Source organism: Physeter macrocephalus, chromosome 6 (genome assembly GCF_002837175.3).
Source record: "Physeter macrocephalus isolate SW-GA chromosome 6, ASM283717v5, whole genome shotgun sequence".
Taxonomy (NCBI): Eukaryota; Metazoa; Chordata; class Mammalia; order Artiodactyla; family Physeteridae; genus Physeter; species Physeter macrocephalus.
This window is the reverse complement of record NC_041219.1, coordinates 47,179,545-47,205,067: the sequence shown is the minus strand read 5'-3', so window position 1 is coordinate 47,205,067 and position 25,523 is coordinate 47,179,545. Positions and strand designations below refer to the sequence as shown.

The following is a 25,523-nucleotide window of genomic DNA, read 5'->3' as shown; positions in this document are numbered from 1 at the left end:
CAACAGTGAGAGGCCCGCGTACCGAAAAAAAAAAAAAAAAAAAAAAAAGAAGCAAAACAGTGTTTTATTTGACAATAAACCTTGTGTTTGGCACTGCAGTTTCCAACCTAGTAAATCTATAAAAAAATGTTACTGTCTGTTTCCCCATCTCACAAGAATTGAATAATAAAGAACTACATAAATTTTTATTTGAGATAGTTTTTTAAGCCTCAAAAACAATACTGTTTGCATGATAAGGCTTGAGGAACTTAACACAGTAGAATTGCTTTCCTTCAGTATAGAAAAGTGGAAGATCAAAAGTAACCATTTCTTCAATTGCTTTAATGCTTTTCTTATCGAAGCTCAAGAATATACTCTTTCCTTGAGAAGCTGCTTCAGTATTAACTTTGCCTTTTTAGTGTTTGAACAGGAAACACAATGCATTTTTGAATCCTTTTTTTAATCTAACAGCTTTCTATTTAATATCAGCCTTCGGCATGCAGCGAGGTAGGAGTGGCCTGGGCTTTGAAGCCAGGCATTCTTGGGGTCAGGTCTGTGTCTGCCCTCCCTAGTTGCGGGGCCTCGGGAAGCTCCTGGGCCTCTCTGAGACTCGGCTCTCTCTTAAAGAAATAGGGACTGAGGAACCCACCTTGCAAGGCTGGCGTGAAGATTCTGCGCCTGCAATGTACCTGGCACGTAGTAGGTGCTCGTTTCACATCAATGCTGTCATAATCGTAAAGATTCCACGAGTGCCCTTTACTCTTTGAGAAACAGTTCTCTTCAGGCTGCAGAATACCATCCAGCCTATGGAAACAAGGAGTGGGGGAGAAGGTTATCTCCAAGTTCCATACTTAGCCAGAGTGTCCTGAGACCTGGTGGGTTTTGTTCTTCCTTTTCCATCTCACACCACCCTACTTTCCTCTCCATTGCCCTGCAGGACAAAGTATTTGAATCCGGGTAAAATAATTTATGAGGGACCTTGAAAAACAAAGAAACAAAGAAACAAACAAACTCACTAGAATTCAGCCTGCTGCCTGGGCAGATGAATGAAGCCCAAGGCACAGGTCTAGGTGGTGATGCTGGAGAGGTTTGTGGGTCAATTGGCATCATTCCCTTTGCATCTGAAGTCGACTTTCCCATGTGACCGTCTTGCCCTGGGTGTCTGCACGTGTGTGAGTTCTCCTGCCCACGCTTCAGGTCGCCGGGAAAATGGCCTTGGTTGCCGTGTCTTAGGAATGGTTCTGTCTCCCATGCCTTGACTCTTGTTAAAAAAAAAAAGCCTTTTGAGATACTGCATCCTTGAGAAGTACTGAGGCTTCATTTTTGAATTTTACCTGTAGGAAATATTACCATGGAATTGTGTCTGTCTGTTCTCAGTGACTACGTAGCAGGTATGACGAATGCGGTGGGCTGGGCGTTAGGAACGGTCAGGATTCTCTTCTGAGCCAATACCAGTTTGAAGCGGTGCTGAATTTTCACCAAAAGTAAGAAAGTTGCTGATGAGAGTTTTATCGGTATCCTGACATTCTCCTGGAGCTGCAGAGTAGCCAGGACTTTGTAGGACGGCAACTCAAAGAGGGACGCTTTAGGTGCCACCTTCTGGGTTCTTGTGCTTACAGCTTATTTTTGCCAGACAGAGTCTGTGGATGAAAGATGGAGCTATTTAGGGAGTTTCAAGATTAACATCTGGCAGCTATCATATCTCAGGATAATTTTTCTTACTAGAACAATAGGCAAGATTCATCAAAGTGGAAAAAAAGGTATGCATTGAAATGAACGCATGACATCACTCTTTGTTAAATTTGGAAACAGACAAAATAACAACTACTTTAAGTGATAATTACTAAATTTTTAGAAAGCAGCAGTGAAATTAGATAATTATAGAAACCAACACATATGGAGATAATATAACCAAACATTTAAAAACTGTCAATTGTTTATAAATGTAATAATGCAGAAATCATCTAGAAAACCATTTCTCAAGTGGCAGATTTGAATAATAGAAATTTCATTTTAGAGGAAAAAAAAATCCAAACATTGTATTTATCTTAACTTTAAAAAAAGAGTATCTCAGTGTATTTCAGGGAGAGACCTGGTTAAGTGTTTTCAAAATTTCTCTTTATGCACAGAAATCCTAGAATGCTCCGAGAAAAGCTCCCCCGCTCCCACCATTGACTGCTTTAGCATGATACGCCATCCTGGGCACAGTTTCTCTCTGTGAAATGATATTCTTGGTCAAGAAGGTGGGCTATGTTCTCTCCTCCACCAGCTCTGGATTTCTCTGGTTATAGAAATTTTATGCTGACTCGTGGCCCAGATCCATTCCCCCCAATTATTAAAGGAAGTGGGACCTGCTTTTGCTGTCTGACTGCAGAGGTGCTCCTCACCCACCCCCACCAGAGAAGGGAGAAGACCCTATGGGGTGCAGGCAGGGGGCGTTCCCTTAGCGGGTCCTGAGACGTACCTGTGCACGCAGATCTGTACACAGCCGTCTGGAGAGAGAGTGAAGTGATCTCCTCCTAAATATTTGCATTTTAAATTAATCAATTAATTATTTAATTTATTTTCAAATTGAAGTATAGCTGTGTTTCAGGAGTATCTGCATTTTTTAAATCTTACAGTAACATTTCGTAGGGTTTACTTCTTTATTCCAGCTCTGGCTGGAAACACACATTAAAATTAATGCCAACCCCAGAGTAAAGGGTACCTTAGTAAAAAAAACTTGCTTCATTTAGATTCTCTGTATCATAATTTCTGAATACTAATGAACAGTTCTATTTTAGGTTTGCAAAACACTACAACATTGATAAAGATACTGCAGTGGATTATGATGTTTTTTTGAAGAACCTCAGTACAAATAATGACTTGAACCTTAAATATTCTATGGGAAGTCAAGGTAAGTATTTTAAAGTACGATTTCAGTATCCTCTGGCATGGCAATTACTCGTCTGTGAATCTGTCCTAAGGAAACACTTTCAAATATGGAAAATGCATTGTCCACAAAGACTGTCGTGGTATCTTTATTTATAAGAATAACATAAATGCCTAACAACAGGGAAAGGGTTAAGTGAGTCAAAGCCTGTAGACCTGGTAAAATGTGCATCCACAAGCAGTGATTTCCATAAAGTTAATCATAACATGGAAGATGTATGTGGACTATCAGTAAATGCTTGGAAAGAAATTCCAAAATATAGATTGTCTTTAAGTGATATGTCTCTGGGTGTTTGATTCTTTCTGCTACTTCTGTATTTTCAAAAATTATTGTTAATGAACATGTTTACTCCTTTAACCACGGGAACGATCTTGATACAAAAGGGCAAATGGTTGAGTAGATGGTACGGTTATACTGGACACGTAAGGCCGGGCTCACGCAGGCATACAACCTTGAGAAGGAAAAACTTTCCTCGTACGGATAGTCCATCCCAGCCTCTAGAACATAATGCCCAGAGTTGCACAGTTCTGGAGAGAGCAGGGGTCCAGTTCCTCGAGGATGGGTATGTGAAAAAGGCAATCGGAGAGTCTCCCTTCCAGGCCTTTGGTCATTTGAGGCAAGCAGTTTCTTGCCTCAGGGGTTTAACACGTGTGACTGGCTCATTCAAGATGGGTTGTCACTGTCTGGTTTCGGTGCAGTTCATTGAAGCAAATATGCACTAATACCTTCTATGATTCCCAGATCTGCCTGACTAGCAAACTTAAAAATTACAAATTCTCAGATTTCAGCTCAGTTTCACTAACCAAGATAGCTTAGAGCAGACCCCAGGACTCTACTTTTCAAAGCCTTCCAAGTTTTGGGAATTACTAGACAATATGACCTTCCAAGGATGCTTTTCATCCCTTACATTTTGTTAGTTCATGTGCAAGTCCCTGTACTACTAGATCCTTCACTGGGTACAAAGCCAAGTAAAATAATCTAACTTTAAGAAGTATGTGTGCGTGTGTGTATGTGTGTGTGTGTGTGTTTGTATGTATGTGTACACGTATATATATTTTAGTAGGACAGGTGAGACACAAAACAAGTCACATAAAAAATAACACCAAAAAACATCTATTTATTGTGCTCTATGTAGTTACTTTGTAAACCTTAATTTTAATTTTATTTCTCTCGACAGTTTTGTGAGGTGGGTATTATTATCCCATTTTTTTAAATGAGAAAACTTTACTCCAGGGTTCTAAATGAATTTAGCTAGGAAATGTCTTGGTGTTAAGCTTTCTGCATCAATTTTCCAGAACACAGTATATTTTCAACCTGAAAATTCAATTCTCTCTTCATTTCAAGGATTTGTTTGTTTGTTTGTTTTTTAGTAATATTGTACATCTTTGAATAAAGCTTCTGTTCCACTTTTCAGATTAACTTCAGTGATACAAAAACTACCCTTATGTTGAGTTGTTTTTGTCTTCTCTATTGACTAAATTATCTTGACGTGCTTTATTCTCTTTGTCTTTTTCCTCTGTACTCACAAGGATCATCTTAGGCCTTTTAGCTATACCTGTAATTTGATTTTCACTTTAGTCTATGCTGCTCTTCGCTATGTCCACTTTATTAATTACTTCTATAATGTTGTTTCCTTTGGCCTACTATATTGTTTTCCCCTCTCATTTTATTGTTTTATCATCTTGTTACTGAGCTCTTGTTTTAATGAATTCGTGTTCTTATTAAAATGTTCTGTAAAGTAATTTTGTACCTTGAATTACATTTTCTTCCAAGGTGGGATCTTTGCCTTCTTGTGTTATGCTCCTTTCATTCCTTGTCTATCCACCAGCCCCTTCCCCCAACTTTTTTCCTGTAGAGTTTGTGTAATTTTAAGAAATTTGGATTGATTGAGCATTTTTATTCCATTATACATCTTTAGCTAATCAGAATCTATCTTCAGATAATATTATACTAATTCACATGAATTATAGACTTTAAACAGAATTTTCTGAATTCTTCTCTCCTGTCCTTTGTTATATTGCTGTCATACATCATACTTTTACATACACTATAAACACAGGCAAGCCATGTGGTGTGGCCAAAAAACAAACAAACAAGCAAAGAAAATACAGTATATGTTGCTCAGCTTCTATTGTTCTGAGAATACCTATCTGTTCATTTCATTAGTAGTATATTTTCCTTCATATTCTCAAACACTGTTATTTAAAAACTTTAAATTTTAAAATGCTTTAAAATTTTTATCTGCTAATTTCAACATCTAGGTCATTTTAGGATTTGGTCTTTATTGATTACCTTTTAAAAAAAATATGGATCATAGTTTCCTGTGGGTTTTTTTTTTTTTTTTTTTTTTTAGCCTATGTCTAGTAATTTTGGAATTTATCCTGGATATAGTAAATTTTGCATTGTAGAGACTATGGAGTCTGTTATGTTCCTCTGAAGAATTTAAGTTTTTGTTTTAGTAACCAGGTTACTTTAGTAGAAGACTAATCTTTGTCTTCCCCGAGGGGGTTAACACGTGAGATCTTTTTTCTGCTGTTTTAGCCTTAGCTGGGCATCTTGTTTTCTGCTCTACACGTCTATAGTTCCCAGTGTTAGCCAGTGATTTGGGCAGAGTTTATTCACGGGCTTTGGAGATCCTCTGCTATGCCTTTCTTTTTGTGCTTTCCCTCTTTACTTTCTAGCTGCTGTGGTAGTCCTGAATTCTCTTTTTTTTGATTCCTAAAACCAGTAAGATCCTGGGTTTATATCTAAACTCTAGCCACTTAGCATAAGGTTCCAGGTGAAGCCTGCCCTCAGGCAAAAGGCCAAATAACAAGAAACTCCATTTTTCCAAGGGTTGACTCCAGTTTATGTCATTTGCTCTCCAATGCCTTCAGAGAGTTTTTTGTTTATATTTTGGCTAGAGTTTATAATTGTTATCTGCTGGGAGGTTTGCTTCAATATGAGCAAATCCACCATAACTGGAAGCAGAACTTTCTGGCTGCCCATATTAAGTTTCTTCTTGCTTCGGTTTATGCTAGTAAATTTATTTATTTATTTGCTTTGCTAATAAATAAATAAATTTATTTTTTATTTTTACTATTTTTACTAATTTTTACTATTTTTTTCTTTTGCTTATTTTATTAAGTACTGTAAGAAGGGAGCCTCCATTCATTTGCAGCAGCCCATTATCTGTGACTTTTCTATACACAGAACAATATTTGTTTTCTGTGAATTTTGCATATTTCTGTTTTTGCTACTTTTGTTCTGAAGACGCCATCAAGACCTTGCTTGTCAAAAGCACCATTTCTTTGGGCACATGAAGAAATGACATTGGGGGCTGAATTCCTTTTGCTGCACCGAGGACATACATACTTGCCCCCTTACGTTTTGGATTTCTTCTCTACTCCATTTCAAATCAGCTAGAATCCTTCAGAGGAAATTTTGGGGAAATCGGAAGGCGGCAGGAATTATTCAGCTGCACAGAAGCGCGAAAGCTGGTCTAACTGTGATGTGAGCGGAGTCGCTGGACATGGCTTCATCGAGGTTGTTGGCCAGCCTGCAGTAGCAGCTAGAGCAGTACTGCGGAGGTCCCGCACTGGGGGTGAGCTCCCCCGGGGGCGGGCCTCACGCCTCGGCCCCGCCTCCGCCCTCCACCCTGGCGTGCTGTCTACGGAGCACCAAGGGGTTTCCCTAGACGTGCTGTATGTGCCTTCTGAGCCCCCATTAGAGTAGCAGTGCCCAGCGCAGAGTAAGTGCAGGACCAAGGCATCAGAAAGCCGGGGCTGAGACCTGCCTCACCGAGTGATACCTGCGTGGCTCCCTTGTCTCTCAGTGAGGCTCTCTCGCAGCTTCTATGCTCTGAGAGCCCATGTTTCAAATGCTCGGCCCACTGAAGCCGCGGAATTCCAGACTGCATTCTGAAGGGCTGGTTTTGTATTTTATCATGTAGCCAGAGGGGGTCCACTGGGGGAGACTTACTTTTTTTCTTTTCTTTTCTTTTTCTTCTTTTTTTTGAGCTAGGAAATGGAATTCCAGATGACTAGCAGTTTAACTGCAGCTGAGTAGTTGTAAGTGTGCCTAATTTGAGTGGAGCTTATTTGCAGACATTTTAGGAAATAAATCTGGGAAATCATTTGTGATTCTTTGCAGTTGACTTTGAGAAAGAAAATGGCTATATCTTAGATTTATTTTATTCTCTTTTATTGTAAAAGTAATAAGTGCTTGTTGCAAAAAGGCCAGAAAACATGAAAACACAAAATCACACTTCCCTATAATCCTACCACTGTATTCTTGTTTTGTTTTTTTTGTTTTTTTTTTTGTGGTACGCGGGCCTCTCACCGTTGTGGCCCCTCCTGTTGCGGAGCACAGGCTCCGGACGCACAGGCTCAGCGGCCACGGCTCACGGGCCCAGCCGCTCTGCGGCATCCTACCACTGTATTCTTTTGGTGTATTATCCTCCCAGGTTTTGTTTCTGGTGCATAGATAGATAGATGGATAGATGGATGGATGGATGGATAGATAAGCAAATACACAAAATAAGCGTTAAAATGAAAATTAAATTATGCTAGTTGTTCTTTCTTTCAATCATGAAACAATATCAAAGAAAATTTTTTGCATTCATGATTTAGACAGGCCCCTTGTTTTTAATGTCTATGAACCATAATTTATAAAACCAGTCTTCTATTAATGGGCATTTAAATTGTTCCATTTTTTCCCTTCTTATAAACAGGACAGAACAGATCCTTACACATATGCATCTGTCCTATTATTCCATTAGTGTAAAGTTCTAGAAGGGGATTTGAGACTATTCGAGGACCACGTTTTCTATGTACAAGCCAGCACTGATTTCTTTCTTTGTCATTTGCTTAATCCCTGCCTGTTTGACAAGTAGGGAAAAATTAACTTGTGTTCATTAGACCTTTTAAATTACCAGTGAGTTTGAGCAGTTTTTCATACATTTCTTGGCTTTTAAAAAATCCTTTTTTAATGTGCATTACCTGTTTAAACCTTAGTCTGTTGTGTGATTGGGGATTTATATTATCCTTTTGATTCATAAGAGCTACTCATATATTGAGGAAATTAACCTGCATTTCTCACATATATTAACAATAGTTTTTCCCACTCATTTTTCTTTCATTGTTATTTGTGTATTTTTTTAGCAAACAAAAATTAAATATTTATATTGTCAGACCTATCCATTATTTGAATGATTTCTGGCCCTAATGTGTTCTTTGGAAGGGACTTTTCACACAGTGATTATGTATTACATGTATTATGTATATTCATCTTAATTTTCTTCCACTACTTTTATGGTTTTATTAGTCTGTTTAGTATATATTTACTCTATCCAGGTTTAGCCTAGATAAGGTAGCAAGTAGATTAATTTTATTTTTTTCTAAAATGTCCGTCCAGTTATTTCAACAACACTTATTATATAGTTCATGTTTTTGGTTTATTTGAGTCTTAATTTTTACCAGACAGGTGATGATGAAAAGGAAACACTTAATATTCAAATGTACGTTTGACAGTCTTCATGAACTGGAGTTCGTTTGTCTTAATAGAGGTCCCATGGGAGGATCAACGAGTCAGAAGTTCCAAAAGAGAGTACCTCCCCAGTCCTGTTTCATCTGAAGATATCTGGAAAAACTGCTCCTTAGATGAAATTGAGAGGACCTTTTGCCAAGAGGTAAGAACGTTCTCCTAGTGCCAGGGTTATCTAAAGTGTGAACAGACAGAGTAGATGGCTGTGGATGACCATTAGGTCTAGACGTTATTTCTAAACTGCTTTGAACCACCTCCGCTTCCTCAAGCCCTGGGACCTCCTCCAGCTCCTCGTAACAACAATGCATGGATGATAGTAACGATGATGAGACATTAAGTACTTCCTTGGTGCTACTCACATACTAAATGTAATAAGAAAAATTTAAGACTTATGTAAAGACATGATACAACTTTATTGAGTAAAATAAAGGAAAACCTGAAAAAATGAAGCGGGCTTTTCTAGCTCTTGGACTGGAAGATTTAGTATTAACACCTTCTCTCCCTACATCTGGGTGGATATATATATATATATTCTTTTTTTCTTTTGAAAAATTACAATAGAGGGCTTATCCTATCACATATAAAATATTTTTAAAGGTATAATAATTAAGACATTATGACAGTGGTGCAGCAATGAACGTTCAAATTGATTTAAAACAGTGGTTGGGTGGTGGGCCAATCTTGATATGTGAATTTAGCATATGATGTGAGGCATTCCAAAAAAGTATGGTGGGGACGAGGGAGGAGAAGATTCAGTAATTATTATTGGGGTAATTCGCTAGCCAGCCATGTGGGGAAAAAAGCTTGGAACCTTTCACTCTCCACACCAAAATAAATTCTGTATGCCCCCACTATTTAAATTTAAAAATAAATAATCTGGGTGAAAATTTTTAATCTTGAAATTTAGACTTTTAAGCATGAAGTAAAGCCCCAAAGCCATACAGAAAAAGACTGATAAATTTGACTATATTAAAATGAAAAAGCATTTGTACAGCAAAACTTTGTACAAACAAATGATAAACTTGGCAAAACATGTGCCACGTAAATGACAGATAAATAATAACTGTTCGTAACATATGTAGAACTTTAATAAATTATTAATATAAAATTTTCAGTAGAAAATCGTCAATGAGGAAAAAATTAACAGAAGCCAATATTGATAAGGGAATTGTGGGGGGGGAGCGCATGACTATTCGGTTGGTAAATCGGTAAAACTTGTTTTCTCTTGTTGTTGTTATAAATTATTGTTTTTATGAAAACATGACCATTCCAAAAAATGTAAGCAATTCTGAAAAGTATAAAGAAGAAAGTAATAAATTATTCAAAATCCACCACCCAGAAATAATCAAAGGCAACATTTGGTGAACATAATTCTAGGCCTGTCTTTATTCTATGTATAGAAGGATTGCTGCTTCGGTAGGTGGGTGGGTGGATACATAGATAGAAATAATTTTATAAGAAGAGAATCATGCTCCTTTTTACAAATAAATCATATTTAATTTAAATTTCTTTTAATTTACCAGAAGTAAAAAAAAGCAATCGTCATCATCACCCTCATAATTAACCCTTTTATGGGGCTGCCTCTGTGCCAGGCAGTGTTGTAAGCGCCCCTCAGGTGTTCAGTCCTCACGGCAACTCCAGGAGTTAAGCACCGTTATCATCCCGGTTTCAAGATGAGGAACCTGAAGCACGAGGAGGCTTAATGACCTGCCCCAGGTTACCCCGCCAGAGTCCTGGGGCCCAGTCTGAACCCCGGGTGCTCCACATGATCATGTCCTCAAGTGAAGCCAAAGATATTTCTGAACTTTGGATAAATATTCCTTTACCTCAAGAGATATCAGGTCCCAAAAAGGGTTTTGAGACAAAAAAAGAGATGAAGAAAGCCGTGAAGAGTTGGAGAAATGATGGTGTTTTGAAGGTTGTCTCAATTACAGTCAGCACGGGCTGGCTATGAAGCTCCTTGTGACTGGCACTTCCTGTGTTTCTTCCCAACCCCTCCCACCTCACGATTTTTGCTGTTTATATTTTGTTCTCAGTCAGAGTTTATAATATTTACATTTTGTTCTGTTACTGTAGTTCCCCCAGTTGTTTTGCCTGCATTTTATATTTACATGGATTGAATGCACATAACTCTACTCCAGTGCTACCATAGCTTATACCTTTCAGAGTTCTTTATTTTGATTTATTCTTTGGTTGGCTGGATTTCATTGTCAAGTAATTCCCTCAAGAAAGGCTCATGGGTGCTTTATTCCTTTTGTTTTTTCATACTATCTCTCCCTTTTTTTGTTTATTAGAACAACAACTTAGCTGGGTATAATTCTTCCATCATTCTTTCTTTTCCTCAAAATGTTGTTTTTCTACATTGTCTTCTGGCATTGGGTGTTCTTGAGAAGAATCCTGAGGTCAACTGATTTTTTCCCCCTTGTAGATAATTTTTTATTCTACCAGGATGCCTAAACTATTTTTTCTTAATCCTTGAAATTAAAAAGCAAAACTAAGCTGTCTTGGCATGGAGCATTTTGCCAAAGTTTCCTGGAACACAGTATATTCTTTTGATGTACAGATTTAGTTCTTCCCTTCAGGAAAATTTTCCCTGTGTCATGTCACTAAAACCTTCTCCCTCCATCCTTCTCTCCCTCACTTCTGTCTTCCTTCCATCTTTCCTTCCTTCAGTGGTATCCTCAGTTATCCTTATATTGGATCATCTTTGTCTATCCTTGATGGTAATCATCTTCTCTCAAAATGCCATAATACTTTTGTCCTTCTCCTCCGCCTTCATTGGGAATCTTTCAAGCCATTCTTTTTATTTCTGTTTTTTTGTGTGTGTGTCCACACCTTACGGCTTACAGGATCTTAATTCCCCGACCAGGGATGGAACCCAGGGCCCTGGCAGTGAGAGTGCTGAGTCCTAACCATGGGACTGCCAGGGAATTCCCAAGCCATTCCTTTACTATTAATTTTAATTTCAGCCTTGTCTTTTATTCTTGCTGTTTCTAATTTGTTATTAGTTCCTGTAATGATGTTGTTTTTGTTTTCTTAGCTTTGAAATATCCTTCTACTCTCTTTCATTGTTTTATCATCTTGTCTTCAAGCTTTTCTTTTAATGAATTTATATTCTTATTTAGTTCCTTTTTATAGTATGAAAGCTTTGCTGGTGAGATATATATATATATATATATATATATTTTTTTTTTTGTATCCTGTTCTCCTACAGATTGGGTTCTTTGTCTTTTGCTTGATGTTTGTTTGTTTCTTTCTTTTTCTATAGTGTGTTTGCATAGTTGTAAAACCATTTGTTTTCATCCCGCTTGTGCTTAGGATGAGAGCCACTCATATTACGGAGGTAGCTGTATTTTCATTTTCACTGCTGTACAGCTCTCCATTAGCCATATGTACACAAATTATGCGCTGCCCAGGGGTGGGCATTTGGGTTGCTCCCTATTTTGTGCTCATGCAAACGATGCCACCATAAGTGGTTGGCTCCGTATCTTCTGGTGCGTGCCTGCTAAGGTGTCTCTGGGAATTACACCCAGCGTTCCTTGCTAGGTTGTTGGGAACATACTCCTCAGCTTTCATTGGCAGTATCCAGTTGTTTTTCAGAATACCAATTCACACTCCCATTGGGAGCATATGAGAATTCCTGTTGTCCAGTGTACCCACCAACTCTTGATATCATTAGAGTTGTACATTTTTACCAGTCTGATGCAGATTAAATGGCATTTCAGCTATAATTTAAATTTTATTTCTCTTTTTACTGATGTGTCAGATAGCTCCTTACATTTTACAACCTTTCTTTAGAACATTTTTGGTAAAAATGTATCCATTTTAAACAAATACTTATTGAGTGCCTACCGCATGCCAAATTGTGCTTCATTTTAGATAATTATTAGCGAACAAAACAGGGCACAATCTTGGCTCTCATGGAGATTGCATGACCTTACCTCAGGAAGAGAGATGTTAAACAAATACACATTCGTAACTACCATTTTCCTAGGGTGGTATGACAGAATAGGACGGGGATTATAAGAGAGAGTAACAAGGGGAGCCTCATTTAGATTGGGGGTCAGGGGAACATTTATAAAAACCAAATGTTTAAACATGGAAAATGGGTGTACCTTTCGCTTGTCCATCCGTAACATGATGGCTGCCATGTATCATTTCAAAGTGTGATGCAGATACACACTAGTTCTTGTGGGAAAAGTTTCACGACATATTGTTAAATGAAAAAAGCATTTGTCAAAACTGAAAATGTAGTATGGTCCCATTTTTGTAAAATTATAAAATATGTTTATGTGATCACGTTGGAGTTTTTGGAACACTAGGTAAAAACCTGTGGGTAGTGAGACTTCCGGTATCTTTATGTCCTTTTTTATACTTTGCTGAATTGCTTGCATTTTTTTTGGTTGTTTCATTATAAACAGTAACGATGAAAATTCCTGAAAGGTTTTACGTGTCACAAAGACATTACTTCTGAGGACCTTCCCGGCGGCCCAGTGGTAAAGCCTTCGCCTGCCAGTGCAGGGGGGTGCAGGTTCCATCAGATCCCTAGACCCCTGGTCGGGGAGCTACGATCCCACATGCCTCCGTGGCCAAAAAACCAAAACATGAAACAGAAGCGATATTGTAACAAATTCAATAAAGTCGTAAAAAAAAAAACCCACAGAAAAACAAAGACATTACTTTTGTTTCATTCCTGCTTTTCTTCTAAGAGCTCTGGATTATGTCAAAACACTCTCCTGAAAAAAACCTGATTGGAGACTAAATGTCTTTAAGATATTAAAAGCAGATTTCATTAATCCAATAAATATACTGAGACCAGACTCCATGTCTGGCTTTGGCTTCCCTCCACTAGAGGCTTCCCCCAGGCAGCCCACCTCCCCGAGAGAGAGATGGGCACATTTAGCCACATTTTGGGTTAATTTTATGCAACTTTCTAAGAAGTTTAGGCCCTGTAAGTCTCTAGATTCTTTTAAAGAGTTTCCCTTAGATTGCCGATATTCCTGTGCACCTTCAGGAAGTCTTAGTGAATGTGCTTCTTATTCCTTTAGTGGGGAGAGACACTTGTACATATATTTCCATGTTCCAGCAGCTTTTTAAACATCACCTTTTACACCAAGTTGGTGTTTCTTTTGTTTATCTTCGTATCCCAGTTAGCAGGAAAAAAGTGAATTCGGACAACGTGGAGAGGGTTGGAAATATCGAAGAATATTGTTATTACTCAGTAATAAACAGCAGGAAAACCTTTGGAAGTAAAACCAATCTTCATAGCATTTTTATGAGTCATATAAAAATCAGTGGTTAACCTACTTTACTGCATTTTAGAAGTCCCATAAGCAAAGCTGATTCACCCTGGTTCTTTGTAATTCCCCACCAAAAAAAAAAAAAAAAGGATAATTAAAGAAATGTCCAAAGTGTATGATGTTTATGAAATCCTAACAATTTCCCTTACAGTCAAAGCTACTTCGCTTTTTAATAAAATGTCACCGGCTTTTTGTTTGATTGACCTGACTTAATCAGGAGCAGCCTAGCATGGGCTCACAGTAGGGGTGGATTGCAAGTATATTAAGAAAGATGTATCAAACTGGCAGATCCACCAAGTATTTTTAGCTCTGAAATTTGAGTTAGAGCTATTGTATGTGCTGTTTTTCCCTGAGAAACTTGTCTGCCTTGTCAGTTGAGTAGCTGTGACCGGGGATACTGTTGTGTAGGGAGCTCATCAATTAAACATTTGAAGTTCAGTACATGCCACAGTAACCTTTTTGATCAGTTTTGGAAAGGAAAATGTGAAGAGGTTTTGGTGAAAATAAAGTGGTTGAGCAGCTCTGTGCCGCTGATTTCTGTGAAGGCTGTACTCTAATTTTAATTCGCCGCAGCTTTCAAAGTCCTGTGAAAAGGTTGAAAAGGCCCTGAGTGCAGGGGACCCGTCCAAACGTGGATACGTATCTTTGAATTACCTAAAGATTGTCCTCGACACCTTTGTATACCGATTACCAAGAAGAATTTTCATCCAGTTAATGAAAAGGTAAGAGTCCCGTTGTTTCCTTGACATTTTGTTCCCCCAGACGTCAACTGTGAGGATCAGGAACAGCTTTATTTATTTTTTATTAATGTTTTAGACTTTTTTACCATTGAAAATTTCAAACACGTGCAGAAGTAAAGAGAATAAAGTAATGAATCCACGAATGCTCCCACCCTACCCGTCTGCAACTTCCAACTCATGGTCAATCATTTCATTGCTATCCCTGCTCATTTTTCCTCAACCTCAGATAGTTTTGAAGCAAATACCAGACATCATATTTCATTGAAAAGATTTATGTCTCTCGATAAGAACTCTCTTGAGAAACATGGTGAAAATACTGTTTCACACCTAATAGAATGATCAATAATATTAATAAATATCCAGTCAGAGTTCAGATTTAACTGATTGTCTCACATTTTCTTTTATAACTTACTTGAGTCGAGATCCAAATCAAATCTGTACATTGCAATTGATTGATTTGCCACAATTCTTTTTTAACCTGCAGGGTCTCTCTCCCATTTGTTAATTTTCCCCCCTTAAGATGCATTTGTAGAAAAAGTCTGGATTGTTCGTTATGTAGAGTTTCTTACAATCTGAATCTGACTGATTGCAACCCACGGTGACATGTAACATGCTCTCCTGTCTCCCTCCCCCCCAATCCCTGCCCCTGAATTGATACATGCACAGATCCAGGTTCAATTTGGGGGGCAAGAACACTTCATCGGTGGTAGCAAGCATGTATGGACTGCTTGTCGTTCTTCTTGTGATGTCAGCAGCCCTTGTTGATCACCCCTGTATCCATCAGGTCACTAGGGATTGTAAGGTGGTGACGCTCTGTGTCCACTGTTTCTCCTTTATTAGTTGGAGTACTTCTGTAATGCAGACTTCCCCTTTCCAACCATTCGGTAACAATGAGACACAGTTAGTGTAAGAAAGGTAGGATCTCCTTGGTTCTTTCCCTTCACTTACTTCTTTTCAAAATAATGAATTGGTTTCCTAGCATCCTCCAGAAGTGAGCAGTGAGGGATTTTTCTTAAAAAAATGTTATTATGAACTCATGAATGTTAACATATTTGATGTCTTTCAATTCATTACAGTTATTATTCTCCTTGATGCTCGATTTGTTCTGTCTTGGCCACTGGGAGGCTTTTTGTGTTAGCTCCGGCTCTGCTGGTGTGACCCTCGTAAGTCTTTGATAGCATTTCTTGGTATAACGAAATGCTCTAGGCTCTTCTGGTACATCTCTTGCCCCAGACCTGGAATGAGCCATTTCTCCAAGGACTCCTATTTACTTTTAGTTGGAAATGGTATCTATAGACCAAACTTTGGGTGAGGAATACTGTCTTTAATTTACCTGGTTTTCTGTCCAGGTAACTCAGAGAACCTTTTCTCAGGGGACATGGGGTTGAGGCTGATGGAAAGATTGTCCTGTGAAACTCTGAATAGTTGGAGGACACCTTGGGGTTACCTAGAAAGGAGGGGCATTAGAGAACGAGAAGGAAAAAATAGGACTGAGCTAGACCAGCTGGACCCATTTCCCATAGCACTTCCTTCCCTTCTCAGCACCCTATGTGTCCAGAGAGAGTCGCCTGTGTGTTACCACCATGGCTTCTAGAGCGAAGGGCATAAATATTTCCATGGCTCAGAAAACAGCTCTATTTTCCTGCCTGTACATAGTGGAATCTTTCAGGAATTACTTTCTTGGATCGCTAAGAGTTGTATAGCCATTTCTTTTTGTTTCGTTTTCAAAATTACACAAATAATAATGTGGCAGCAGTAATAGAGATCAAAAACAAAAAGTCACCATCCACCTTGCATAACCAATTGACTGTTTTCATTTTTCCAAATTCTCTTCCACTTTGTATCCACATACATATATAATTTTTACATATTTGTAATCAAAATGCACCTACAGTTTTATATCATGCTTTTTAAATAGGAATACATATTATACCATTCTTCACATTGGCTTAGTAGTCTTCAAAATTATAATTTTATGGATGTCTACTGAGTGCTTTTCTCTGCTGGCCATTGTGGGAGGTGCTAAGAATGCAGAAATAAATAACAAAGAGTTCCTGGCCAGAGTGGCTGCCAGGGGATGATGGCTGTGAAGACTGATGGGCACATAGCGTTGAGTGTGTCAGGAGGCTGAGGGCGGCCAGAGCTGTGGTGGTAGTCACGTGTTCTAGCCAGGGGTCCAGGGATTTCTGAGTCATGACCTTTGTCATGTCACCCACCCAGAATTCCCAGTGGAACAGGGCGCAAGAGGCACCAGCAGGGTGAACTCCCAAGTGCTAATATAAGGAATTATAAATCTGGTATGCCTCCTGGTGCACATATCTGGAAGTGAAGCTTTGTCATATCTTCCTGGCCAACTGTCCCCTTTGTAATTATATCACTACCCTTTTATCCCTCTGGCTTTTATAGTCTATCTTATCTGCTATTAAAATACCCAAAAAAACTTTTCTTTTGATTAGTATTTGTCAGGTATCTTTTCCCAGCCTCTCGTTTTCACTCTTTTATTGTCACGGTTTCGGTGTATTTCTTTTTTTTTTTTTTTTTTTTTTGCGGTACGCGGGCCTCTCACTGCTGTGGCCTCTCCCATTGCGGAGCGCAGACTCCGGACGCGCAGGCTCAGCGGCCCAGCCGCTCCGCGGCACGTGGGATCCTCCCAGACCGGGGCACGAACGCGCGTCTCCTGCATCGGCAGGCGGACTCTCAACCACTGCGCCACCAGGGAAGCCCCCTTAAGTATTTTATTTCTATTCTTATATTGATTATCCTTAAAATGTTAACCTGTGTTCTAAACTTGTAAAACCTAAAGCTAATCAGTGTTTCTATTGTCCTGGGTAAAACAAGCACTTTCAGCCCACGTGTTACCATTGGCTAGTGCCGTTTTTTTTTTTTTTCCCGTGTTGGGTCTTCATCTCTAGTTGCAGCACACGGGCTCAGTAGTTGTGGCACATGGGCTTAGTTGCTCTGCGGCATGTGGGACCTTCCCAGACGAGGGATCGAACCCATGTCCCCTGCGTTGGCAGGCGGATTCTTAACCACTGCGCCACCAGGGAAGTCCCTCTCCCATTGCTTTTATTTCTTTAATTTATTAATTTTTAAAAATTTATTTATTTTTTAAAATTTTTGGCTGCCTTGGGTCTTTGTTGCTGTGCGTGGACATTTCTCTAGTTGTGGCGAGCGGGGGCTACTCTTCGTTGTGGTGCATGGGCTTCTCATGGGGTGGCTTCTCTTGTTGCAGAGCATGGGCTCTAGGCGCGTGGGCTTCAGTAGTTGTGGCACTCGGGCTCAGTAGTTGTGGCTCGCGGGCTCTAGCGCGCAGGCTCAGTAGTTGTGGTGCACGGGCTTAGTTGTTCCGCGGCATGTGGGATCTTCCCAGACCAGGGCTCGAACCCGTGTCCCCTGCATCGGCAGGTGGACTCTCAACCACAGTGCCACCAGGGAAGCCCCAGCCATTTTTATATCTTTGAAAAAATTTCTATTCAAATCCTTTGCCTATTTTTTATTGGGTTTTCTTTTTGTTGTTTTTTTTTTTTTTTTTTTTTTTTTTTTTTTGTACTCTGCCTGTGTCACCCCTCATGCTGCAGTGCCTGGCCCTGGGCTAGATGCACTGAAAATACTCCTCACAACTCAGCTCCTCTCAGCATAGATTTCCCACCAGAGTTTGCCCACTTGTGTTCACTCTATAGTGCTTTTAGGTAGCTACTTTTGATATTATGCCCAGAGTTTGTTGTGATTATCTGTAAGAGGATTGGTCCGATAGGATCTTAACTCCACCATTACTGAAAGAAGTTAATATTTTCATATTCATTTGTATAAGCACTTTGTGTTTTAAGAATATTGACAATTTGTTATGCATAATTATGATAGGTAACTTTATAAGTCTGTTGTTTGGCTCTTAAACTTCGTTTTACTATTTCTGGTATACAGAAATTTTTTATTTTGATGTAATTAAGTAAGTTTGTGATTTCTTAATTTTTGCTTAAAAATCCATTCTCATTCAAATACCAGATGAGTATATGCCTAGATTTTTTATTTTCATTTTTCAATGGTCCTAGCTTTTACATTTAACTTTTTGATCTCTTTTGAGTTTATTTTAGTAGATGGTATGTAGTGAAGATCTAATTTGATATTTTTACCGAAGAGCAAGGTAATTTCCTAAACATAATATATGTAGCTGATTCTAATTTTAATAGTAGCCACAGTGTTTCCAATATAGAAAATTAATTTTTAACTTGCTGAAACTTAAGGTGAAAATATACAGCATTAACAAACTATATCAAAATAGTGGGCAAAGTTTGGGGAAGCAAGATTGAGTATGAAAGATGAAACTTTGTTTTGTATGCGGATAGCAGTGAATTAAACCACCGTCACAATCTACTTATATGTTGCCATGTGCGTGTAATGAGCTCAGTCAATCAATTCTCTCTCTTCCTCGTGACCACATACATGGTGCTAATAGCAGAAGTAGAAGTAATAACCAATCAAGCATTAGCTGCTATAATCATAATCATAATCAAAGCGCTATACGAGTGTTGACTGAGAATGATATTAACATACTTAGGTAGAGGGATAAATACTATAAAGGGTAGAGACATAGTGCCATAGGGCAAATAGCACCTGCTTAAGGAAATAAGGGAAGGCTTCCTTGAGAAAGTAATGATTCAGTTGAGACTTGAAAGAGGAGTGGAATTAACCACCTAAAGTGGGGGAGGTTGATAGTGGGGAGAACGTGGCAACTGGCAAAGGCAGCAACAAGCATACGGGCCTGAGGCGAGGAAGACCACAAGCCTTTTGAAGAACCAAAGGACCAACATGGCCGTAGCCAAGAAAGCAAGGGGCAGCGCGATATGGGATGAGGCTGGAGATGTGAGCAGGGTCAAACTGTGCAAGCTGTACGTTACCGAAGGATTTTAATTCTTACCCTAAGAGCCGTGGGGAGGTATGGAAAGATTTTAAGCAAGAGAGTAATCTGATCACATATGCATTTCAAAAAGTGCAGGCTGGTTAAAGTAGGAAAATATTAATATATTGGTGGAAGGCAGGAGTAAGTACAAGGAAACCAGTTAGGAGACTATAGCAGTAATTCAAGTGAGAAGAGATGGTGGCTTGGCACCATACATGGATGGATGAATGGATGGATAGTTGGATGGATGCGTGCAAATGTAACCTCAGTTGAGTTGGCAAGGCGCATGGACTGTAATCTTAAGGCAACTTCATTTTCTTGCCCACTGTCCCTTTAAATTTTCTCCGTTGGATTAGTTCTTTTTCCCTTGGATGAAAGCATGAGCAGACTTTGATTTTTTTGGTTTGTTCCAGAGCACACAAAGAGCCTCAGCTTAGTAATTGCAATAGCCAGTTCACATCATGGTCAAAGCTGTAGACTTGATTTAAATGCGAATTGTGTTCCCTACCCAGTCAGGCTCTGCTGCAGGCAAGAATAAGGGGGGCACAGATGGCTTCTTCTCCCCATCTCCACTTTGCACTTCTCTTCCTTCCTCCTATTGCAAACTCGGGTTCTGACTCCTCCACGCCTGGAATGCCCAGAGGAAGGAGAGAAAGAGGGGGCAGCGGGAAGGTTCCTGCTGGACTGGCTCTGCCGTGAGCTGGAAACGGCACTTTCTGGCCCTAACAGGTGTCTGTCTGAAGGTGTTTCCTTTCATGAGGGTCTTTGTCGTGTCTCTGGGCTTCACACTCGGCTGTCACATCCACAGGTTTTTGGTGAAGGCAAATAAATGCATCCCCATCTCAGCTGATCGCTTATTCCCTCCTCAGCCCCTGGGAACCTGGAAACAGGGAAAGAAAACCTTCTTTATCAAGGTCTGTTCATTCTTCCAGGTGGCCTCCTCGGGCAGGACCTAGATGACCCTGTGTGTTTGTGTGTGCACACGCACTCACGCCTGCTCTCTCGCTTGTGGCCCACGTCAGGTTCACACGAGACCCTCTGCATTACTTCCCCGATGACTGAGAGTCAGCCAGCAGTCTTGCCAACACCTCCCCACCCCCCACCCCCCGCCCCCATTTTCGGTCAATGGCTCAGCAGTTCGGCTCTCATCTGCAAGGTTTCTGTTCTGTGAGGGCGTCAGGTACTGATACATTAGAGCCCCCATGGCAGGGGCATCTAGCAAACTCCCAAGTAGAGCAGTTCTCTCCACAAGGCTTGAGGGGAGGGGTACACATCATCCATCCTCCCTTGCGCTGGGCTTGGGGCTCACCCGAGCATATCTAAAGCTTCTCTCCAGAAATCCTCTCTCTTATTTCTCTATTTTCTGGACCTAGAGCGTGAACATCTTGGGACCTTTGTTCTGCCTACCACTCTAACTGAGCTCTTCAAATAATGAATTGGAAAGAATTATTTCATGAACGTTAGAATTTTAATCAAATCCCTTTGTTTCTTCCTTCAGTGTATGCTACTGCTAACGATATAGAGACATGGAGATGTATTAATCAGTTTGGTTTTTCCTTGCTTTTAAAAAATCAATTTGTAGTATTTTACGAAATTATTTTGTTTACCTTAGATATGAAACTTCATATAAATTCACTGCTTCCATTTTCAACTCAATATTAAGCATCTAATCCATGCAGCGTTATAGAAAAAAATGTTTAAAATACTATTTTTGTTTTTTTTTAAATCCAGATTTGGACTTAAAACCACCACTGAAGTCAATTGGAAGCAATTTTTAACATCATTTTATGAGCCTCAGTTGTTGGAAGCTAGTAATAAAATTCCCCTGTCAAAAAGAAATAGGTATGTAAAAAAAAAAACTAAACTAAACTAAATTTTGGTTACACATATCGTAATATGTAAAAGGTTAGAGAATATCTGAATTACTTTTTCTTCATTTATTGAATGACAAATTAGTCTTCTTTGAATCATTACCAACTTTTGCATAATAAGGTATAGCTTATAAATTATTTTCCATATATTTTTCTTATTTAAAACTGCCTTAAACTATAAGGTAAGTATAATTATTATTCCAATTTCTAGATGAAAAAATAAGACTATATGGGGTCTTCACTAGGTCATAGGCTTAGTGAGTCACGGACGCAGAAACAGAGCCCGAATACCCTCAGTACACACATCGACCCTGCCAACATCACTCTCTGAGCACTAAGTATAATCTTGTAAAATTGTGTACAAACACATATTTGTTAAATATTATATGGAAAAGAGCAATGTATGTTAGCTTGTTTCCCAACCACTCTCTGCATGGTGAAAATATTGTGGATTATTTGCCTTGAGTACCAGTATTTTTGTTTTCATTCTAATGTCTTTTTTTTTTTTTTTTTTTTTGCGGTACGCGGGCCTCTCACTGTTGCGGCCTCTCCCGTGGCGGAGCACAGGCTCCGGACGCGCAGGCTCAGCGGCCACGGCTCACGGGCCCAGCCGCTCCGCGGCATGTGAGACCTTCCCGGACCGGGGCACGAACCCGTGTCCCCTGCATCGGCAGGCGGACTCTCAACCACCGCGCCACCAGGGAAGCCCTCTAATGTCTATTATAACTTCACGTTTATATTTATCACGTAAATTGTGGTGGGCGGTGGTGGCCGAAAACATAAAAAAAATACTTAATAATATGACATTTTCGAATTTAGACTTTCCCTCTAAGAACTATTTTATCTTGATGTGCACCCTGTACTGACCGCCCTATGCAAATCTTAAAGAAGAAACAGACTTTATAACCCCTGCACGTTCATTAAAAGCACTGTGCTCTCTTGTAAAGAAAAATGCACCACAGAGTTAATTCCCGTTTTGCTGGGTCCTATCCCTGTCTCAGGGAATTTATGAATATTTAATGAGCTGTCCTGGTCACCAGCCTTCCAGGTATTCGGAGCCCACTGCACTCCCCACACATCGCATTTCTGGGATGCGGCTCTGTGAGTTCATTTCTTAAGTGAAATTACTTCTGTTTCTTTACAATTTTCTTGTCTCACAGCACCTTGTCCAGGACTGTAGGAATTAACCTGTGAATTTTCTTTACTTTAAAACAGTGGTTCTCAACTGGGGACAATGTTGGCCCCCCAGGAGACATTTTGCCATGTCATGAGACATTTTTCGTTGTCCCCGTTCATGCCAGTGCTTGTGGTCTTTAGGAAAAGCCAGGTTCCAGCGGGTCACACAAGGGGCTCACATTCAACATTTCTGCCACTTCATGTGTTTCTTAAAAGGGGTGGTAAGGGTGTGTGTGTTTATGTGTTCTCACACAACTGGAAAAAGCTGAGACGGCTGTACAGATGCAGCAGTAAACTCCCCTAAACAATTTGAGAGTTGTTCAGAGCCAGTGTGATTCACGATCATTCTTTATTTAGCGGAAAATGTCAAGCTGCCCAACTGAACACTGAAAAGGGAGGCCAGCAAGTGTATATTGTTAGGAGATTCTCCAGCCCCCTTTCTGATCCGAGTCCCTGGTGAAGTTGGCTTTGATCTCCAGAGATGGATGGATGATCATGGGTCTTCAAGGGTACATGCAGACTGCTGGCCCTGAGCTCGGGGAATGAGAGCAAGAGGCAAGAAAGGGAGGTGGATCTGATAGTATAGGTGGTCAGGGCCGTTGTCAGCAGGGAGGGAGAGGTGGTGAAGGTTGACCCCCTCACTGCTTCAGAACTGGAAATGTGTGCCCTCCGTTACCAAGTTGGCGAGTGGGCTACAGCAGTCTGCCTGTACAGGGAGGTGTTTGTCTCAGCAGTGATCGTGGCATCTTTCCTGGTCTTTTTTGAGACCAAAGGCGCAGATCGGCAAGAGGGCTGGCCACAGCTAGTCGGCACGGGAAGAGGTGAGTGATGGCTCAGGAAAGCTGATCGATGCCTATGGGAATCGCATCCATGCCAGCTCCCTTACTAGGTACCACGTTAACCGAGTGACAGATGGGCCCTCACAAGCACATGACACTTTCAGGGAAAGGCGCCATCCAGAAATAAAGCACTATTATAGTTGTTGTTAGGGTGGTGCTTTTTGTTGTTGGTGTCGTTTTTTGCATTAAGAACAGAGTTCAAGAACATAATCTCATTCCTGTTTTTCTCTGAATTCTCTTGTAGCATCAACCCTAGAGATCAATTTCGCAAGGAAAACATTATCACAACGTTATTTAGACGTGAAGATCACTGTGCATCGTTGAAGAAAGCACTGCTGATCATCAGCTCGGTAAGATTTTGAAACCCTTCTCTGGTGAAAAACTGAGTGTTTCAAAGAAGGCTAATACTCAAAACAGGACCAATAAAAACTGTGTATCCATTCATTTATCCACTCAACAAATATTTTTTTGTGCTCCCATTGTATGCTAGGAAATATTCTGAGTCCTTAGGGATACAAAGCCTGACCTCAAGAGCTGGGTCTAGTTGGGAGGATAGAAGACATAAAATTGACTGCGATATAAATGCCAGGGGCTGAGAACCACGTGTGTCAAGATGGTTAAGAATGGAGTGACTAGTCATGATTAGCTGTTTAATTCAGGACTACTCCAGACCTGTTGACCCATCTTCCCACGCCCCAGCCTAGAGTTTATGGGTTCATAACCAACTGTAGCCCACGACAGGGACATTTTCTTAGTTCCAAAGTAGCCTGTTTACTTACTTCGTTGTACTGCAAAGGGAGGCTTATTCACGACTCTGCTTGAAACATTAGCTCCTGTCCCACTTTCAGGTTTATTTTAGAAAGCAGCATTCGGATGCTTTCGGTACATAGCAATATTTCCCAAGTTAGGTATTTACTGAGCACGTCCAGCAACTGAATCTCTAGTAACTAACCAGGAGTGCAATGAATTATTTTGCCTCAGACTCATACTTGAGCGAGTACCAAAGAGGAGCTCCTCGGCCTCCGTGTCCACCTTGCAAAGTCTGCCGACCGAGGGGCAGTCTGCACTGTGGGGCAGGGCTCTGGGGAGGCCCCCAGGGCCTGGAGGCGGACCTATAGGTTTGGGGTGTGCTCTCTGCTCTGGAGGCTGGGGCTCCGCACCTCTGTCCGTCTAGAATGCCGCTGCCTGGTGTGGATTCCAAGGTTTGGGGTCCTGCTTTCGTGGGGGAGACGCTTTAGTTGGTACACCAGCTGTCATTAATCTCGATGCCCATATGGCCTGTTCTCTCAGGATGGACAGGAATAGTGACACTGACTGTGTGCCGGGCCCCGTCCTCGGTGATTTTCTCGTATTCGCTCACGTCGGCCGCTCAGCACCTCTGTGAGGTGGACCCTATCGTCATCTTCATTCAGTTCTTTTATTCCGTCCTCATTTGCTGAGGAAGGGAACGTGGGGGCGCGTGCCCGGCCTGAGGCTCCCAGCTAGTGAGTGATGGGGCCAGGATTCGAACGGGCCTCCCCAGAGCGGGCGCGTTCCGCCCTGCGCTGAGCCGCCTGCTAGCGTGTCGGGTGGACCACCTCTTTAAGATAAACGAAGGCGTCCGTGTGTTCATCCCCCTCAGCCTGTATTAGTATACTGCAGAAGTAATTTAATTAAAAATAGTGAAATCTTCATCTCCGCTAACGGAGAACTGTCATAATGCTTACCATGCCAAATATGTCACTGACGGACCGCTCGGCAAACAGACTGACGGACACACATGAGAGGGTGGGGGATTGAGTGCCTGCCCCACGCCGGACCCGGCCTTGGGCGCTTAGGTCGAACTCGTAGATGAATGAGGTGAAGTCCCTGCTGACAATAAGCTCAGCCTCTGGAGCAAAACAGGAGAGCCACGGCCATCAGATGCTTGAGAGCTGCAAGGGCGTGGTTTCCAGTTGAGATGCCCGCTCCAACCCCTCCGACCAGTTACCTGGTCTTGGCCACATTCTGGGACCTGGAAGGAGAAGGAGAGCACAGGGAGAGAGCCAGGAGTGGGCAGGGGTGGCCCTGTTGCCTGGCTACAGAGGGCAGCCCTGGGAAGCAGGTCCCCGTGCTGTAGAGAGGGGCACAGAGCTGTTCGAAGATGCTTTAGAGCCACTCCAAGCAAGCGGTGTGTGCCGCCTCCACACGCTGCCATCCTCCCTCCACGCGGGCCCATCACCCTGGTCACTTCCATTTACATCAGCTGTGGCTCATTTTCCTGCACCCGGAAACAATCTGTACTCTG

At 40.9% G+C, this 25,523-nt stretch overlaps 1 protein-coding gene across 1 annotated transcript in view; it reads left to right on the top strand.

Moving 5' to 3' along the window:
- The window catches only part of EFCAB6 (EF-hand calcium binding domain 6), a 239,175-nt gene that overhangs the window by 75,993 nt on the left and 137,659 nt on the right, over positions 1-25,523 (top strand). The window contains 5 exon segments of the mRNA XM_028490698.1: positions 2,763-2,875; positions 8,455-8,579; positions 14,308-14,456; positions 21,103-21,213; positions 23,502-23,607. Of these exon segments, the coding sequence (XP_028346499.1) occupies positions 2,763-2,875; positions 8,455-8,579; positions 14,308-14,456; positions 21,103-21,213; positions 23,502-23,607 (604 nt within the window).